Source organism: Narcine bancroftii, chromosome 4, assembly GCF_036971445.1.
Source record: "Narcine bancroftii isolate sNarBan1 chromosome 4, sNarBan1.hap1, whole genome shotgun sequence".
Classification (NCBI taxonomy): Eukaryota; Metazoa; Chordata; class Chondrichthyes; order Torpediniformes; family Narcinidae; genus Narcine; species Narcine bancroftii.
In genome coordinates, this window is record NC_091472.1 from 221,922,148 (window position 1) to 221,938,117 (window position 15,970).

At 48.7% G+C, this 15,970-nt stretch overlaps 1 protein-coding gene across 7 annotated transcripts in view; it reads right to left on the reverse strand.

The window, feature by feature from the left end:
* The window catches only part of map3k13 (mitogen-activated protein kinase kinase kinase 13), a 147,822-nt gene that overhangs the window by 21,868 nt on the left and 109,984 nt on the right, over nucleotides 1-15,970 (reverse strand). For all 7 annotated transcript variants that reach the window (XM_069934010.1, XM_069934009.1, XM_069934012.1 and 4 more), the window contains 6 exons: nucleotides 15,322-15,480; nucleotides 14,472-14,630; nucleotides 12,659-12,767; nucleotides 9,628-9,737; nucleotides 3,575-3,691; nucleotides 1,084-1,221 (listed from right to left, as the gene is read on the reverse strand). In XM_069934010.1, coding sequence (XP_069790111.1) covers nucleotides 1,084-1,221; nucleotides 3,575-3,691; nucleotides 9,628-9,737; nucleotides 12,659-12,767; nucleotides 14,472-14,630; nucleotides 15,322-15,480 — 792 coding nt within the window. The remainder of the gene's footprint in view (nucleotides 1-1,083; nucleotides 1,222-3,574; nucleotides 3,692-9,627; nucleotides 9,738-12,658; nucleotides 12,768-14,471; nucleotides 14,631-15,321; nucleotides 15,481-15,970) is intronic.

A 15,970-nucleotide genomic window follows, 5' to 3' on the forward strand; every position in this document is an offset into this window, starting at 1 on the left:
GGACACATTTATACATCCTGTTTCTCAGGCATTTGGTTTCCCATGACGATGCTCTGGATCTGCAGGAAACGACAAGCTGATAAGTGGAGCCCCAGGAGGGGCTGAGCCCAAAGGGACCCCTCAGGCTTTGAAACAGACCTGCTAGAATTTGATCCCCTCTTATTTCAGTGCCCCCTCTGGATTCATGGTGTTTAGCAGTGATGGTCAGCATTGCAAGGTGATAACTCCCATGGAATCTTTGGAAATCATGAACTCGAGTGGAATATCAGAAGAGGAAATTCCAAAGTATGCCACTTCAAGACACAAAGGAAAAAGCGGGAATTCTATCCACATCCATCTGGTCTCAGTTCGGGAACAGCCCGTGCATGATCTAGATCGTTTGACTGTTGCACTGTCCACTGCCAGCCAGAGGTCAGCCTGCTGCAGGCTCTGAGGGAGGGTGTCTGACTACATCAGACCTGTGTGATACAGCCACTCAGGTAGAATTCTTGCAGAATTCACACACCACAGCCCAGTGACATGAGCTCCAGAATCAAAGCTGTTCTTATGTAACTTATGTGGAGAAAATGTAAATAAGCAAAATAAATTCTTCCCACTCCTGTTTCCTGACAAGACACAATGCAGAGTGCCTTCTGGGGATGCAATCTTCTTTTAAGGCGGGGGTCATCTGCACTGCCAGGCGATTGGTTCCTGCAGTATGTCAATCACCAACAGATTGCCTGGGGGAATAGGTGGCTACACAGACAATTTGATTGGAGGGGGTAATGAGCAGTGGCAGAGCTGAAGGACAATATGGTGAAGGTGGAGGTACTGGAGAAGCTCAGCAGGTCACGCGGCATCCAGAAGGCAAGGCATTCGACGCTCCAGGCCTGAGTGTGGAAAATCAGGGAGATGTCTGGGGGTGTGGGAGGAGAGGAAGGGAGAAGAGCAGTGGTTAGCAGGTAAGTGGTGGATGCAGGTGGGAGGGAAGACGGGAGAAGGAAGGGAAGGGGGTGGGGAGCTGGAGGAGGGGACATCTCACAAAGAAGGGGCTCATCACTGCTGATGGACACGTTGGGTTGGATCATCTAATTCCTCACTTACCGCTTCCCCTGGGCTCCAGGCTTGTGGCCCGACGCCTTCTTCTTGATCAACTTCTCCACGGCATTCGAGCGGATGATGGGCCTGACCAGGTGCCGCTTGTACGTCCCGGGGTACTTCTTCTCCACCGCTTGCTCACGCCTGCGGCCAATAAAGGACTGTCAGGGTTGGTGGGTTCTGGCAGCAGATTCAGGTGTTACCCTCCCAGTGTCAGGACGGGACAGGGCCCAGGCTGGTATGAGATGGAGGGCAAGTCCTGTGTGTTGGATTAATAATGCAGAAAAACAGGCAAGAGGTTCCACCTCGATGGTCAGGTCTGGAGTTACACTGGGGATATGGGACAGGAGCAAAGAGGTGAAAGTTCAGCCATAATCCAGAGCAGGCACAGAAGGTGAATGGCTTCCACCTGCCATTGTACTGGTGCAACAAACTGGATGAAAGAACCGGTCTGATGCTGGAATCTCATCAGGAGCCACACTGATACTGGCAAGAGGATGCACATGAGGGAGGTGCCTACATGCCTGATTGGAGGATCTTGGGAAAGAGGGAGTTTGATATTGGCATCAGTTCTGGGAAATGGAGCAGCCTAGCAGTGGTCCCACACTAATTGGGACTGGGATCAGGGATCGGGACTGGTCCTACACCGACTGGGACCAGGGTCAGGGGTCAGGACTGGTTCCACACCAACCAGAGTTAGGGGTCAGGACTGGTCCCACACCAACCAGAGTTAGAGGTCAGGACTGGTCCCACACCAACTGCGACCAGGGTCAGGGATCAGGACTGGTCCCACACTTACCAGAGTTAGGGGTCAGGACTGGTCCTACACCAACCGGGGTAAGGGATCAGGACTGGTCCCACACCGTCTGGGACTGGAGTCAGGGGTCAGGACTATTCCCACACTGACCGGGACTGAGGCCGGTAGTCAGGACTGGTCCCACACTGACCGGGACCAGGGGTCAGGTCTGGTCCCACACCAACTGGGGTCAGGGATCAGGACTGGACCCACACTGACCTGGACCGGGATCAAGGGTCCTGCTACCAGCAGAAAGCACCTTCGATTCAGATAAAATGAAAACCAGAGAATATTAAACACCACCTGCTGCAGGAACTCAGTGGGTGGAGCAGCATCGCTGGGATAGAACAAATGGAGGGTGTTTAGGGCAGGACCCTACTTCGGGACATGACCACCATCTGGTGACCATGTGGTACAAAGTGATCGCCCAATCATTAACCTTAGCAGCCGTGTGGCACGTGACAACTTAGCTCCACAGTGGCCACGGACCTCCAGTGACGTCCTTATTTTGGAGAAGGATTCAGGGCTCAGGAGGGTAGTGGGAGATTGCAGGGTAACAGGACTGGGCCAGCCTGCATGGGAGGAATGTACCCTAGTTAAATCAGGTTGGAGAGCAAAGCCAACCATCAGGGGTGACACATTTCCAACCTGGGAAACTCAGACGTAAACAGACACAATTCCATGGTTTAAACATCAATGTTGTCTGTGCAGTGTGTCAAGAACAGCAATAAAGTATTCTAAGCTCTGAAAGACTCCAGAAGGACGGTGACAGCAGCGAAAGGGCATGCCCACTGCACAAAGGAGCTGGAGGACCTCAGCAGGTGATACAGCATCCATGGGAATCTCAGGGCTGTCGATACTTTGTCAATTTTTAAATTTCAACATACAGCACAGTTACGGGCCCTTCTGGCCCACGGGCCCAAGCTGCCCAATTACATCTCATTGGCCTGGTACATTTTTGAAGGGTGGGAGGAATCTGGAGCCCTGGAGGAAACCCACACAGACACGGGGAGAACGTACAAACTCCTTAGACAGCGCGGGATTTGAACCCCGGTCACTGGTGCTGTAATAGCGTTGCACTGACCACGGCGCTATCCGTGCCAAAGATCAGGCAGACACCTAAATGATAGGGCGGGAAGGGGCGGGTGGACGTGGAAATGGTTCACTGAAGGAAGGATGCTTTCCCTATCCAGTGCGGCCAAAAGCTGGTGGAGGGAGAAACATGCAGATCCATTCAAGCCTTCTCCTCAGACCTGTTAAGTGGGTGACAGAGTAGGGTCATTTTAATAGTGGTGCACAATGAAGCAGCCAAAGAGGATCACAGCCTTCCCAATGCTGGATGCCATTCCTGGACTTTATGTATGTACCGTTAGAAACAATAAAGTTTATGTACATCAGTACGACATACAGATGCAACAATGAACTTGCTGCAATTTCCCAGGAATGCAAAATCAGAGACAAGAAACAATAGAAAACAAGGAAGAGAAATCTTCACGGTTGGACAAAGCACAAAACGACATGCAGAGCGGCCAGATCTTTGGTGTGGTGTCAGGAAGAGGGTCATACGGGGCAGATCAGTGACCTGAGAGACATTGGGACAAAACCACTCTTGAAGTGGAGGCTGCTTAGCCCAGGTCCTGTGCCTGAATGCAGCGGAGAGAGGCGATCATGGGGAAATTGCACTGTCACGTCTGCACCTACTTTATTAGCTCCTTCTCTCTCAGCTCCAGTTGCAACATGATGGCACTGAGTTCCATATAGAGGTTGTTGGCTCGTTCCAGCTTTCTTTCATAGTGTTCTCGGATGTCTAGTGCATGCCTGCAGCAAAATCATGGGTAATTGTCACTCCAACTCTTCCAGAAAGAACCCCCATCAGCATTTAATCCCTTGTTCTCCCCTTTGGTTCCCCTGGAAGCTTCAGTGGCCAATCTTTCATTGTAGTGGCTTCCCTTTTGTTCCTTCTACCAAAACGCATGACTGTACACTTTCCAACACTGTAGAGGAGTGACGGGTGGGACCACTCTGTATAGGATAGCTCTTGGAATTTCACCCAAAATGTTAGTGTAGGATGTTCACCCCCCACCCCCCTCCAAAATCTGGCACTTACCGTTGACCAATGGATGCTGTTAAAAGCAAATCACAATATTTGACTAACAAATTATCATTTAAAGCAGTGGTTTTCAAACTTTTTCTTCCCACCCACGTACTAAGCAATCCTTTACTAATCACAGAGGGATTACTTAAAGTGGGGTGTGAGTGGAAAGAAAAAGGTTGAGAACCACTGGTTTGAAGGTTTAAATTTGATTTGGATATTTTAAAATACACCTCTGTTGGCTCCTGCAACAGGCCGTTTAAAACCTGTAAAGGGCCGACGGCAGTCGGACCGGGAAGGCGGTCCCCAAGGAGGAGCACTGATGCTTAGCAAGTAACTATCGGGGCATGCGTGAGATTGCTTCGGAACCAGCAGGAAGACGTCGGTGTGTTCAGACCTTGTCATCAAGATATGGAATTTAGGCTCTTTGACCCAATTTTAAGGTGAATTTTTTGAAGTTTCGGATCGTCCTGTGCAATGGTGTTTCTTTGCCCATTCTCCAGGTCTGTCTTTCTGTAGCCTCTCCATTTCCTCATCACTAGCTGCCCCTCCACCTATCTTTGTATCATTTGCAAATTTAGCCATAAAGACACTTATTCCACAATCCAAATCATTAACATGCAACGTAAAAAGAAGTGGTCCAAAAACTGACCCCTGTGGTATACCACTGGTAACTGGTCACCAACCAGAAGAGGATCCCTTTACTCTCCGGTTTCTGCTGACCAGCCAATGCTCTACCCATGACCTCCCATTTACAAAATCTTACTGACTATCCTGAAGCAGCCCTTGTCCATCCAAGTGCATTACATCTTCTCCCTCAGAATACTCTCTCTTAACTGTGTTAGTAGTAGCTAGAGACCACAAATGTTAGGCTCACTAGCCTGGAATTACCAATTTTTACCCGCAACCTTTCATGAATAGAGGCACAACGTTTGCCACCCTCCAGTCTCCCCGCCAGGGCACCTGCAGTTTCCTCTCTAACTTCCCACAGTCCATGGATATATCTGATTAGGCCCAGGAGATCAGGAGGTAGAGGCTGGTACATAGAAACATAGAAGATAGGAGCAGGAGTAGGTCATTCGGCCCTTCAAGCCTGCTCCACCATTCAATGAGATCATGGCTGATCTTAAAGTTCAGTACCCCGTCCCTGCCTTCTCTCCATAATCCCTAATTCCCTTATACTGAAGAAATATATCTAATTCCCTCTTAAATATATTCAATGAACTTGCCTCTACTGCTCTCTGTGGCAATGAATTCCACAGATTCACCACCCTCTGGGTAAAGAAATTCTTCCTCATCTCGGTTCTAAATGGTTTGCCAATTATCCTCGAACCATGGCCCCGGGTTCTGGACTCCCCCACCATCGGAAATATCCCTTCCACATCCATTCTGTCCAGTCCTGCCAGAATTTTATGTCTCTATGAGATCCCCTCTCAATCTTCTAAACTCCAGCGAGTACAATCCCAATTTGCGAAATCTTTCCTCATAAGTTATTCCTGCCATTCCAGGTATCAGCCTGGTGAATCGTCTTTGCACTCCCTCCATTGCAAGAACATCCTTCCTTAGATAAGGCGACCAAAACTGCACACAATACTCCAGGTGTAGTCTCACCAAGGCTCTGTATAGCTGCAGTAAGGTATCCTTATTCCAATACTCAAACCCTCTTGATATGAAGGCCAATACACCATTTGCCTTTTTAACCGCCTACTGTCCCTGCATGCTCGCCTTCAGTGACTGGTGCAGAAGAACCCCTAGGTCTCTCTGCACTTCCCCATCTCCCAGTCTATTGCCATTCAAATAGTTATCTGCTCTCCGGTTTGTATTATCAAAGTGGATAACCTCACATTTATCCGCATTGTAGTGCATTTGCCATGTTTCTATGTTTATCCAAATCACACTGGAGCTTCCTGACCCCCTCTTCAGTGCACACAACCCCTCCTAGCTTAGTGTCGTCTGAAAATTTGGAGATATTACATCTAATCCCCTCATCTAGATCATTAATGTAAATCGTGAACAGCTGGGGTCCCAGTACAGATCCCTGTGGCACCCCACTGGTCACCGCCTGCCACTCAGAAAATGAGCCGTTTATCCCAACTCTCTGTCTTCTATCTGCCAGCCAGTTCTCAATCCACATCAATACCTTGCCCCCAATCCCATGAGCCTTGATTTTGCATGCCAGTCGTTTATGTGGGACCTTATCGAAGGCCTTTTGGAAATCCAGGTACACCACATTCACTGGCTGTCCCCCATCTATTTTACTTGTCACCATCTCAAAGAATTCTAATAGATTTGTCAAGCATGATTAACCTTTTGTAAATCCATGTTGACTCTGTCCAATCCCTTCTCTGCTAGTCATATGCTCCACTATTACATCCTTAATAATGGATTCCATCATTTTGCCCACTACTGATGTAAGGCTCACCAGCCTATAATTCCCTGCTTTTTCTCTACCCCCTTTTTTAAATAGTGGGGTAACATTAGCTACCCTCCAATCCATGGGTACTGATCCTGAGTCTATCGAGTTCTGGAAAATAAATCTTACAGCATCTGCTATCTGAATGTCCACTTCTTTAAGTACCCTAGGATGTAGATTATCAGGCCCTTGGGATTTATCGGGCTTCAATTCCCTTCAATTTCCCCAAGACCATGTCCTTAGAGATACTGATTTCTTTCAGCTCTTCCCTTGCATTAGTCTCTATGTTTCCCAACATCCTTGGGAGGTTATTTGTATCCTCTCTTGTGAAAACAGAACTAAAGTAAGAATTTAATTGGTCTGCCATTTCCTTATTCCCCATTATATATTCCCCTGATTCTGACTGCAAGGGACCTACTCTGGATTTCACCAATCTTTTCCTCTTGACATATCTATAAAAGGTTTTGCAGTTGGTTTTTATGTTTGCCGCAAGCTTACTTTCGTAATTTATTTTTCCCCTCTTGATTAGTCCCTTTGTCCTCCTTTGCTGCACCTTGAACTGATCCCAGTCTAACACCACCCAATCAATCTTACTCAACCCCCGTTTCATACCATCATAATTCTCTTTATTTAAATTCAGGACCTTAGTCTTGGTTTTAATTTCTTCACTCTCCATGTCGAGTGAGAATTCGATCATATTGTGATCGCTCCTACCCAAAGGGCCTCGTACAACAAGATTGCTGAGTATTCCCTTTTCATTACATAATACCCAGTCTGAAATGGCCTGCTCCCGAGTTGGTTCCTCGACATATTGGTCTAGATAACTGTCCCGTAAACATTCAAGGAATTCCTCCTCCTCAGTATTTTTACTAATTTGGCTAGTCCAATCTATATGTAAATTAAAGTCTCCCATGATGACAGCTGTTCCCTTATTGCATGCTTCTCTAATTTCTCTTTTTATGCCTTCCCTCACCTCTACATTACTATTTGGAGGCCTATATACCACCCCCACTAATGTTTTCCACCCTTTGCTATTCCTCAGTTCTACCCATATAGATTCTGCATCTTCCGAGTTAATATCCTTCCTGCCAATCGTGTCGGTCCCTTCTCTCACCATCAAAGCTACCCCACCCCCTTTTCTTTCTTGCAGATCCCTCCTAAATATTGTATACACAATATGTTAAGTTCCCAGGCTTGCCCACCTTGCAGCCATGTTTCTGTAATCCCAATCAAATCGTATTTGTTTGTCTCAATTTCCACAGCCAATTCATCTGCCTTGTTCCGAATGCTTCTTGCATTAAGATATAAAGCCTTCAGATTTGCTTTTTTCACCCTCCTTGCTCTTTCTGATTTTTTACTTTCACTGCCTAACCTAACTTTTCCTATTTTATCTTTCCTGTCCTTTGCCTGATCAGTCAGGTTCCCATCCCCCTGCCAAATTAGTTTAAACCGCATCCAACGGCTGCACCAAACCTAGCTGCAACAGTGTCCATGGATATATCTGATCAGGCCCAGGAGATCAGGTGGTGGAGGCTGGTACAATAGGGGCATTTAAAAGACTCTTGATTAGGCACATGGGTGTAAGAGAATTTGGGGTATATGGACTGTGGGAGAGGGAAGGGTTAGGCTGAGGCTGTTGTGGAGGTTTATGTAGGTCAGCACAACATAGTGGGCCGAAGGGCCTGTACTGTGCGGTTCTACATTTTGATGAGGGCAAGCATCCACACAATTTACCTGCACTGCCACCTTCAGGATCACTGGACTTGTACATCGCTGCCTTTCCAAGTATTGACTAATCCTGCCCCCAGATTTTTTCCCAGCCATTCCCCTTCCACTGATGTCAGACTCATAGGCCTGTCCTTGCAGGCTTATCCCTGCTGCCCTCTGGAAGGAAGGGACAATGCATTCTGCCTCCCTGTCTGTGACAGCAAAGAGGTCGATAACTCTGACAGGGGCCAGCAATCTCCCCACCCCCCTTGCCTTATTGAGCATCCTTGGATACAGGTCAACAGGCCCAGAGGGTTTATCTGGCTTTATGCCCACTCAGACATTTAATGCAACTGCTTTCCAATGGAACGATGATCTAGAACATCCCTATCTGTCTTTTATGAAACCTGCACTAAAATTCCTTCTCATTGGTAAACACAGAGAAGAATTCATTTCAGACCTGGTCCATTTCTCCTCTCTCATCACACAAGCAAGTCTGCTGATGCTGCGGTCATGCACATTGCACCAACGTGAACACATAGAACATATAGCACAGCACAGGCCCTTCAGCCCTCGATGTTGTGTTGACCCACATATTCCTTAAAAGAAGTACTAAACTCTCCCTACCCTGTAACCCTCTATTTTTCTTTCATCTGTGCCTGTCTAACAATCTCTTAAATTCCCCTAATGTTCCAGCCTCCACCACTATCCCCGGCAAGGCATTCCAGGCACCCACAACTCTCTGCACAAAAAACCCCCTGATGTCTCCCCTAAACTTCCCTCCCTTCACTTTGTACGTATGTCCTCTGGATTTTGTTATTCCTGCCCTGGGAAACAGGTGCTGGCTGTCCACCCTATCTAGGCCTCTTGTAGTCAAGTCATCCTTCTACACACCAAAGAGAAAAGTCCCAGCTCTGCTAACCTTGCCTCAAATCCCCCTGGTTTTTCAAACCAGGTAACATCCTGGTAAATCTCCTCTGCACCCTCTCCACAGCTTCCACATCCTTCCTATAATGAGGTGACCAGAAATGAACACAATACTGGTCTCACCAAAGATTTGTAGAGTTGCAACATGACGTCTCAACTCCTGAATTCAATCCCCCTGTTAATGAAGCCCAGCGTCCCATAGACCTTCTTAATGATCCTATCAAGGTGTTGGAGAAACGTCAGTATCCACAGGAAATGAAGAAAAAACAATGTTTCAGGCCTGAGTCCTTAGTCAGGTGTAAGAAAAAGACAGGTAGATACCTGAATGAAAAGATGGTGGAGGACAGGAGGGAGGAAGGGGAAGGGGGAGGAGCACAGGCTAACAGGTCATAGGTGGAAGAGACTGAGAAGTGAGGGGGGGGAAAGAGGGCAGAGAGTTAAGAAGGAGAGCTCTCTGATAGGAGAAGGGTGGGAGGGGGTTAAAAATAAGAATGGTAACAGTGGGATTTAGAAATGGCGGCATTTTGCCATGAGCTTCCAAACTCCTCACCCCTACCCCAGTTCAGGTTACAACAACACCTCCCTGCCTGGAGGTGAGTGCCGCACTCAGCCTACCTCAGCTCCTCTCTCCTCCGTCTGATGAGTTCTTCATCCAGCCGATGAATGCACGTGCCTTCGCTCTTGATCTTTTCAAAGTGCTTTTTCACCTCTTCCCTCCATTCAGCCTGGAAGGAGAGAGTTCGGTTCACTGCTGGGGTTCTCATTGTGCCCCCACACTCACATCAGGCACATGCTTCCTCTCTGACTGCTTTTAAATTTAAGTTTAGGCACGCAGCATGGTGACAGGTCCTTCTGCCCCATGAGGCTGCGCTGTCCAAATACTCCCTCGTGAGTAATTAATCTTTCAATCCCATACATCTTTGGAACATGCGCCCAGAGAAACCCTCGCAGGTCACGCGGAGAATGTACAAACTTCTCACAGACAGTGCGGATTCAAACCCAGGTCTCTGGCACTGTCGTAGCATTACACTAACCTCTACATTAATGCCAAGGTAGCTACTCTCCGCATATCACGTGGCTAGATGACCTTGCCAATAATGCCCCAACTTCAATGAATTGTGGTGTCACTCCCGAGGTCACTGGGCTGGGATTGACTTGGAATATTGCTGCTTTTCTCTGGCTTAGAAGGTCTGAGTACAAGGGCTGTGGGGTCCACCAGGGATCAGCACCGCTCCTCTCGGAGAAAAGGCTGTGGGCTTCACCGGGGATCAGCACCCCATCCCTCAGAGAAAAGGCTATGGGCTCCTCCAGGGATCAGTGCCCAACCCCTCAGAGAAAGGGCTGTGGGCTCCTCCAGGGATCAGCGCCCCACCCTTCGGAGAAAGGGCTGTGGGCTCCTCCAGGGATCAGTGCCCCACCCTTTGGAGAAAGGGCTGTGGGCTCCTCCAGGGATCAGTGCCCCACCCCATGGAGAAAGGGCTGTGGGCTCCTCCAGGGATAAGCACCCCATTCCTCAGAGAAAGCTTCCATTTCTCAACTACCAGACCCACTCCAATCCTCCAACAACCATGGGGGTGTTACCTTGCCACACATGGTCACTAGTGACTATTGTAAACATGCTAGATCAGATCCACTTCTTCACCAGCACCTTATATCGAGAATACTGTCACACACATTATACAATGTACAAATGCACCAACATTCTGACCTGCTGCAGCCAAAAAGGGACTTGCAAAGATAAAACTATTTGAGCCGAGGCAATAAATACACAGCGTACACATGTAAACAAATGAAGAACTGATTACAAATGTAAACAAACTGACTGTGCAATACGGAGAGAATTTAAAATAATCAATAGAGTGCATGAGCCCTTATGCAACAGGCCATATGTTGTTGAGGAGTCTGATGGGGGAGGGGTCGCAGCTGTTCCTGAACCTGGTGGTGCGAGTCTTGTGACATCTAGACCTCTTTCCTGATGGCAGCAGTGAGAACAAAGCATGTGCTGGGGGTGAGGGTCTTTGATGATTGCTGCTGCCCTCCAACCACAGCGTTCCCTGTAGATGTTCTCAATAGTGGGAAGGGATTTGCCTCTAATGTCCTGGGCTGTATCCACTACCTTTTGCAGGGATTTACACTCAGGGAGTATTGGTGTCCCCATACCAGACTATGATGCAGCCGGTCAGCACACTTTCCCCCGCAAACTCCTGAGGAAGTAGAGGCACTGACGTGCTTTTTTCACGATGCTATTAGTGTGTTGGGTCCAGGAAAGATCCTCCGAGATAGTGACTCCCAGGAACTTAAATGTGCTCACCCTCTCCACCTCTGATTCCCCCAAGGATCACTGGATCATTCATCTCTGGCTTTCCCTTCCTGAAGTCAACAATCAGCTCCTTAGTTTTGGTGGCATTGTGTGCAAGGTTGTTGTTGGTGCACCATTCAGCCAAGTCTTCAATCTCCATTCTGAATGCAGACTCATCACCTTCCCTTATACAACCCACTACTGTGGTATTGTCGGCAAATTTGTAGATGATGTTATTGTCATACCGAGCCACACAGTCGTACATGTGAAGTGAGTAGAGCAGAGGGCTAAAAACGCAGCCTTGTGGTGCTCCGGTACTGATAGAGATTGTGATGTTCTCACCAATCCTCATGGATTGTGGTCTGGAGGTGAGGAAATCTATGATCCAATTACATATTGGGGTGTTAAACCTCAGATCTTGGAGTTTGCTGATCAGTTTTGAGGGGATGATGGTGTTAAATGCTGAACTGTAGTCAATAAAGAGCATCCTGATGTATGCATCTTTACTGTCCAGGTGTTCCAGGGTTTTGTGTAGAGCCAGTGAGATGGCATCCGCCGTAGACCTGTTGCTACGATAAGTGAACTGGAATGTATCCATGTCACTGCTCAGACAGGAGTTGATCTGCTTCATCACCATTCTCTCAAAACACTTCACTGTTGATGTGAGTGGTCGTTAGTCACTACGCTCTTCCTGGGCAGCGGTTCGAATGACGCCTGTATGAAATACTCGTAGTAATCCTAGTGTAAAAAAAGTGATTGGAATAGTGCGGACAGTCCTTCTGTGGTGTCAGGGAGGTCCGCGATCAGTGCAACACGGGGAGAACCAGGAATCTGATAGCTGTTGGAAAAAAAATGTTTTTTAGGCTTCTGTACTGTCTGCCTGAAGTGGAGAAGTGGCTGACGCCAGGGAGATGGAGGTGCTTTAGGAGGTTGGCTGCCCTCCTGAGGCAGTGCCTCAGATCGAGGTCTGCAGTGGATGGGCAGTCGGAGCCTGTGATGCACCCAGCTCTGACTGTTTCCTTCTGGAGCCGTCTGCATTCCCAGGCAGTCAAGTGGCTAAACCAGGCTGCGATACCACCATCCAGTGCATCTGACCATGCCAGAGTGATTCAGCAGTAATTTTTGATAGCGACTTACTGTATTCCTCCTTAGAGGTGTGAGAGATGTACGGATACTGTGGGAAGTGGCTGGCAGGTTCCACCCTGCAGTCCGACCGACTGGACCCTGACGAATGTTCTAAAATTCTGACCATGGCCAGATCACCAGACAGGAGTCATCCCACTGCATCAGCAGGCTGCTCTATGATTATCTCTTGCAACCAACTTGGTCTGTGTCCTGTCAAGTTACCTGGGATTTAAAATAGGTCTCCTGAGGGGTTCCCAGAACGTCAGCGGACGCGATGTCCAGGTGGAGGAGGATCTGCCTGAAGGACGGGCGGTTTCGAGGTTTACTGTGCCTGCAGAGAAGAGCAGCCCTAGATTAGCCCCATCTGTACCAATGCTGGCTTGAAGTTCCCTCATAAGCAGGTTTTCCCTGCTAACAATCTCCACATGTCTAATCAGGTTGTGGCTTGCTGAAGGTCAAGGGGCAGGATATCCCCCTAGGGCAAGAAGACTGACATACTGCATCCTGTGTGCTTGGGGATGTGTGTGTAAGAGAGGGTGGAGAGAGAGGGAGAAGGGTGAGGTGGGGGGGGGGGGGGGGGGAGAGAGATGGGAGAGAGTAAGAAGAGAGGGAAAGGGAGAAGAAGAGAGGGTGAGAGTGGGAGGGTGAGGGAGAGGGAAGAATGAGTAGAGTTTTAGTAGTGAATGTTTAGGCTGAGCTTGTTCGTGGAGGCCGTAGCTTTGCTGCAGTTCCCACCCTGTGACAGACAGGGCAAGGCAAAATGAGGAGGAGAATCATTGACTCATATTCCACACTCCCTGACCCTCCACTGCCCACACCTCCTGCCCTTTTTGCCGTGATCCACACAGCATTTCACAGGCACAGGGCCAGCAGCCAGTCAGTCAGGGCTCCTCTCTTTGGCCCTCTCCCACCCTGTTCCTGGCTCCCTCCAGAGGTTCTCCCCACTGCTCTCAGCCTCCCCCTCAAAAGACCTCGCTTCATCCACTCTCTCCACATTCACCCCCTCAACTCCCCATCCCGGATCCTCCTGATCTCCCTGCAATGCCCTCCTGAGTGATTTCTGCACCACCAGACAAGGAACAACTGTGGTATCTGTGGGTCACCATCTGTACCTGTGGGTCATTGCCTGTACCTGTGGGTCACTAACTGTACCTGTGGGGTAGCGCCTGTACCTGTGGGTCACTAACTGTATTGTAGGACAGTGCCTGTATCTGTAGTCACTGCCTGTACCCATAATCACTTCCTGTACCCGTGTTCACCACCTGTACCTGTGGGTCACTAACTGTATCTGTGGGGTAGTACCTGTATCCGTAGCCACCCTCTGTACCCATAATCACTGCCTGTACATGTGGGCCACTAACTGTATCTGTGGGTCAGCGCCTGTATCTGTAGTCACTGCCTGTACCCATAATCTCTTCCTGTATCCATGTTCACCACCTGTACCTGAGAGTCACTAACTGTATCTGTGGGACAGCGCCTGTATCTGTAGTCATCGCCTGTACCCCGTAATCACTTCTTGTACGTATGGGTCACTAATTATACCTGTGGTCACTGCCTGTACCCATGGATCACCGCCTGTAACAGTAGATAACCTTGTGGAACTGTGGGTAACTGTGTGGAACAGTGTGGAACTGCTTGTAACAGTGGGTAACTGCGTGTAACGATGGGTAATGGTGGAGAACTGTGTAACGGTGGGTCACTGTGTGTAACAATCGGTAACTGTGTAACGGTAGTTCATTGTGTCCAACTAGAGTCATTGTTTAACCACAGTGAACCCTATGTAACAGTGAGGAACTGTGTGCAACATTGGGTAATGATGGGTAATGATGGCTAACGGTATGTAGGTGGGTAACGGTGGGGAATTGTGTGTAACGGTACGTAACAGTGGCTAACAGTTGTGTAATGACGGGGAACTGTGTGTAACAATAGGTAACAGTGGGTAACCATGTGTAATGGTGGGCAATGGTGGATAACCGTTTGTAAACGTGGTTTAACCGCAGCGAACACTGTAATGGTAGGGAACTGCCATGCTCACCATGTTTGCTTCATGAGTATCTTAAAGCCATCAGGACATGTGGACGGGACAGGCAGGTGGAGGCTGTTGCTGCCAACACCCCAGATGATCGCCGAGGAATCCACGTCCTTGTAGGGCACCTCACCAGTCAGCAGCTCCCACAGAACCACACCGAACGACCTGCGATGGACCACAAGTGGGTCAGCAACACCACCTCACAGGCAGAAACGACAGGTCCTCTGCCGACACACCAGATCCATGCACCCAGGGTGGCTCCCAGCACGAAACCTGCCTGCTGATTGATCCCTGCTGCCATCAATCCAAACCCAACTCTGGTCCAGAGCATTCATCTCATGGGCCCCCTACACAAGAGGGCTCCTCTCCCACAGGCTCAGGCAAAGCCAGGAGGTTAAACCAGGGGTATCAGGAAGATCGTCCTTCACCCAGAGGGTTGTTCAACAATGAGCACACTGCCCACCCACCCCCCACCACTGGGGATAGGGTCTACTTCCCACACCACTGGGGATGGGGCCTACTTCCCACACTACTGGGGTGTTTGGACCCAATGATAAGCCATGAGGGAGCGGGTGAAGGGAGAGGAAACAGATTCACGTAGAGGTTCCCACGGGCTGGCACAGATCATGGACCGTCATGTCCCATTCTGTGGCTGGTAGTCGCCAGCACTTGTTATCCATGTCTCCCCACAATCTGAGCAACATGATCACACTGCCCTTCCATCTTTGTCTTGCTGAAGCGATCTCTGTCATTCCCGTTCTCCCTTGGCAGCGGTGACCTCACACCTGGGATTGAGATGTCTGACCAGCCAGCACCGCTCCACCCACCCCACCCCCCGGCACCGGGCTCTGCTTACCAAATGTCCACCTTCTCAGACACGGGCTCATTGCGGATCACTTCAGGGGCCATCCAGGCCACAGTGCCAGCGAAGGACATCTTGGTGCTCTTGTCACTCAGCTCCTTGGAAGTGCCAAAGTCTGAGATCTTCACAGTGTCGTCGTGGGTGACCAGCACACTGGAACACAAGGGAGGCACAGAGCCTTTTAAACTTACAGCACGGCTCTCACTTCCCCATCCCTGGGCCTTCTTCCTCATCCCTGGGCCAGGGCCTTTTTTTTAAAAAAATATTTTATTTTTGATTTTCGAAGACAAATCCAAACAAACAATTCAATCTCTTTCAACAATAGTATATAACATTCAGAGTCTATTTTTCCCCTCATACCCTAATACAACAAAGAAAAAATTATATAAATTAAATAAATACAAAGAACCAAATATTGGTAAGGTCACAAACCCTTAAGGGGACTTAAGAAAAACCCAAAGAAACCTGAAATGAAAAAAATAAGGAACAAATTACAAGAGCTCGCCATCTGCGCCACGACCCACCTCATTGATCTCACTGCTGGCACAGATTATTGCCTTTCTTTTATTCAGAAGGTCTATAATTATATCTGTGCAGATAAAGTTGCCAGACCCTAACGAATGTGTCATATTTCCTTCTTAAA